Below are 3740 nucleotides of genomic sequence, written 5' to 3'. Positions count from 1 at the left end.
TGTTAAAAGGTCATTACTCAAAGTTTTTATAAAAAAAGACAAAAATTATAAGTGTAAACAAATATTTGTTGTCCTAACCTTTATTAAAAAGGAAAAAACATACAAACAATCTCTTAGGCGTGGTTTAAACTATTTTCTAATTAAAATATGACAAGTAGACTTAAATCGTCAAAATAATAGAGAATTGTATAAGTGTAAAAGGAAATTATACATTTGTCATATTAATTTTGAGAATTACTTAAAAATACACAAAAATTACATGTAGAGTTGACTAAAAATTTATTTGTTGTATATTTTTTAAATTGTAGTTTAAAAATTAGTTTTATGAGAACTAAATATTAGAAGTTATTTTCAATTATTTTTTATAAATTAAAATAACAATTTGACATTTAATTACTTAAATATGTATCATTGGAGATTTTGACATTGTTGCTATGAGGGATGGACCTCAATTATTTGTTGATCAAAGAAGATTGCTTGAGATTCATGTTAATGAAACTGAGATTGTATAGGCCCTAAAGGATATTGTTGACTTAAAATCCCCTAGTGTTATGGAATTCTTTAATCATAATAAGATGTATCCTGCTGTCAACTCTACTTTGGTCTCCCTAAAGGCAATGCAGGTACACCCATCAAAGATTTTATACCCATATCTTGTTGTACCTAATTTATAAGCTCATCTCTAAAATCTTGACTGGTAGAATAAGTAAGGTGATGACTAATATCATTAATCAAAGTCAAGCATCTTTTATCCCTGGGAAGAATATCTGTGATCACATCCTTTTGGCTTATGAAATGATTTGTGGCTATAGCAGAAAGGGTGGAACTCCTAGGTGTATTCTCCAATTAGATATTCAGAAATCTTATGATATAGTTGACTGGTATGTTTTAGAGAATATCCTAAAGGAGTTTGGATTCCCTAAAAGGTTCACAAGATGGGTTGTGGTTGTTGTCTCTATTGTATCCTATAGATTTAACATTCGTGGTGTGCATACTAGTACTATGAAATCTAGGAGGGGCCTTAGACAAGGTGACCCTATGTACCATTTACTCTTTGTTATTATGATGGAATACCTCCATAGTAGTGTTCATAAGTTGAGTTAGATTCCAAATTTCAATTTCCATGAAAAATGTGAGAAGCATCAGATTATTAACATTAGTTTTGCTGATGATTTGCTGTTATTTGCTCGTGGGGATAGTAAATCCATTAAATTACTAATGGAAAAGATGAATTCATTATCTAAGGCGATTAACTTATATGTGAGCCCAACTAAATGCAACGCCTATTATGGTATGGTGAAGTGTAATGTCAAAGATGATATTGTTTTTGTTACTTCGATTGCAGAGGGGAGTCTCCCGTTGAGGTACCTTGATGTTCCACTTACTAGCAGGAATATTTCAATCCTTCACTACATGGGGTTGGTGGATAGAATTGTATTGTGTATTTAGGCATTGGAGAATTAAGCTCCTAATCTATATTGGGGGGTTCAACTTATTACCAACATAATATCTTATATGTCTACCTATTGGATGCAGTGCCTCCCTTTCTCGAAGAAGGTGATCCATACCATTGATGCTATATGTCGTTCTTTCCTATGGACGAGGTGTGATGAAATTTTGAAAAAATCTCCTATTGCATGGAAGAATGTTTGTACCACTAAGAGTAGAGGTGGCTTGAATGTTTTATCTCTGGTTGATTGGAACATGGTGAATCTTTCCAAGCTGCTTTGGGACTTGGGCAGCAAAAAGGATAGTTTATGGATTAAGTGGGTGCATACCTACTATTTCAAGGGTGATGCATTGCTGAATGTTCATCTAGTGAAGAATGTTTCTTAGATTATCAAATCCATTCTAAAGCAAATATAAATTATGATGAGTATGACTGATTGGAGCCATAGGAAAGCTAAATATGAGACCGTAAGAGTTTATGAGTACATTAAGGGAGAGGTCCCGAAAGTTGATTAGAGGTACTTATTCCATAAAATTTTGGGGTGCCCTAGGGCTTTGTTTGTTTTATGGTTGGCTTGTCATAATAGGTTGGCTACGAAGGAGCGACTTAAACGATTTGGTATGCTGGCAGATGAAAATTGTAGCTTCTGCTCTCAAGTGGAGACAATAAAACATCTCTTTTTTCTTTCCCTTAGTTGAGTTTGATTTGGAAATAGGTTCTAATGTAGACGAGCATTAGTCGTTAGGGGTTTGAATAATAAGCTTAAGTGGATAGTTGAGTATGGTAAGGGAAAAGGCTGGAAAGCTTGTCTTATCTGTAGCACAGCGACTGAGACGGTTTATGAAATTTGGTGGCATAGAAACAATAAGAGTTTTGGTAATAATGTGAATATCTTAAACATTGAGGGTATAGTTATAGATAATCTTACTTATTGGGGGTGATGCAATCCTAGACTTAGGAAGTATATTGTGTGAGCAAATTCTTTACTTTGAATAAGTTTTGAATGATAGCAAATTGTGTGATCATTGTCTAATTGTTGGTTGTGCAGTATTTTGTATGTTTCAATTGTGTTTTTAGCTTATACTATTGTTTAGTGTCCATTCATAAAGATCCACATTGATATAATTATTTAAAGAACTCATAAAAACTGTTTTGTGTTAGCATGTATCAATACATGTTCCTACGCATCGATACATACACCTGTTTTATATCACAAAAAGTTTTTGCTTCAGTATGTATCGATCCATACAAGCCTTGCATCGATACATAAACTTGTTGTAAACCACAAAACACTTTTACTTCAGTATGTATCGATCCATACGAGTCATGTATCGATACATGGCCAGTTAAAATGCCCCATGCATCGATCCATACGAGTCTTGCATCAATACATGATTGGTTAAAATGCTCTATGTATCGATACATACGATTTTTGCATCGATACATACTTACTCTATTTCTCTAAAATAAATCAAAGTTACAGTATGTATCGATGCATAACCTTTTGTATCAATACATAAGTCTGTTTTATCTACTAACAGTGGCTGTTCTTCATATATAAGAAATATTGTGACAGTAGTGAAGGTAGAAGAATTTTGAGAGGGAAAAACAGTTGAAACACAAATCAAAGGAGTGTGTAGCAGCAATTGTTTTGAGCAGTTAGAAACCTGAAAGAGACTTCATCTTCTTCATCTTCTCAATCAATTTTCTTCAAGAACATCAACACATAATCATTCTTGTTCTTTGGATTAAAGGATCAACGAGATAACGTTCAGTGGTACGATCAAGGATCTAGCTGAGGTGTTCAGTGGAACGATCGAGGATCTGACTGAGTTGAAGATTGAAGGGGGTTTCGAGGAAAAACCAACTGGTTTATCCTTCAAGAACTGGAGTGTTCTTGCGGGTTTGTTAGTCACGTTTGCAGAACAGATTCAGCCGCAGCGTAGGGTTTGGAAATCGGGTGATTCGCAAACAGGTCGTGGAACCGGTGAATTGTTTGCAATTTCTTGGAGGAAATTCTTGATCGAGCTCAGATCAAGTGGAGGTTTCATACAAGAATAAGTTCTTGGGATTTAGAATTCTGTCTTTGTATTGTAACCTTGTATCAAGGAATTCGGCATTATTGATAATCACAGTTCTCAATTTCATTTGAAATTGAGAGGGAGACGTACCCACACGCGAGGACGACGTGGGGAACTTCCTTACCAAATCTCTGCGTATCGTATTCTTTCCTTATCTCTCTTTACGTTTTCAACAGTTTTGTAATTTCAGTTAGTGTGTTGTGACTGTA

At 34.5% G+C, this 3740-nt stretch overlaps 1 protein-coding gene across 1 annotated transcript; it reads left to right on the top strand.

Moving 5' to 3' along the window:
• Positions 1-714: 714 nt before the first annotated feature.
• On the top strand, positions 715-1104 carry LOC127121998 (uncharacterized). The gene has a single exon (XM_051052417.1). It carries the CDS (start codon positions 715-717, stop codon positions 1102-1104), a length of 390 nt encoding a protein of 129 aa, XP_050908374.1.
• Positions 1105-3740: the final 2636 nt, after the last annotated feature.

This window comes from Lathyrus oleraceus, chromosome 2, assembly GCF_024323335.1.
Source record: "Lathyrus oleraceus cultivar Zhongwan6 chromosome 2, CAAS_Psat_ZW6_1.0, whole genome shotgun sequence".
In the NCBI taxonomy this organism is placed as follows: Eukaryota; Viridiplantae; Streptophyta; class Magnoliopsida; order Fabales; family Fabaceae; genus Lathyrus; species Lathyrus oleraceus.
Note: the sequence above shows the minus strand (reverse complement) of the source record. Positions and strands in the feature narration are given on the sequence as shown.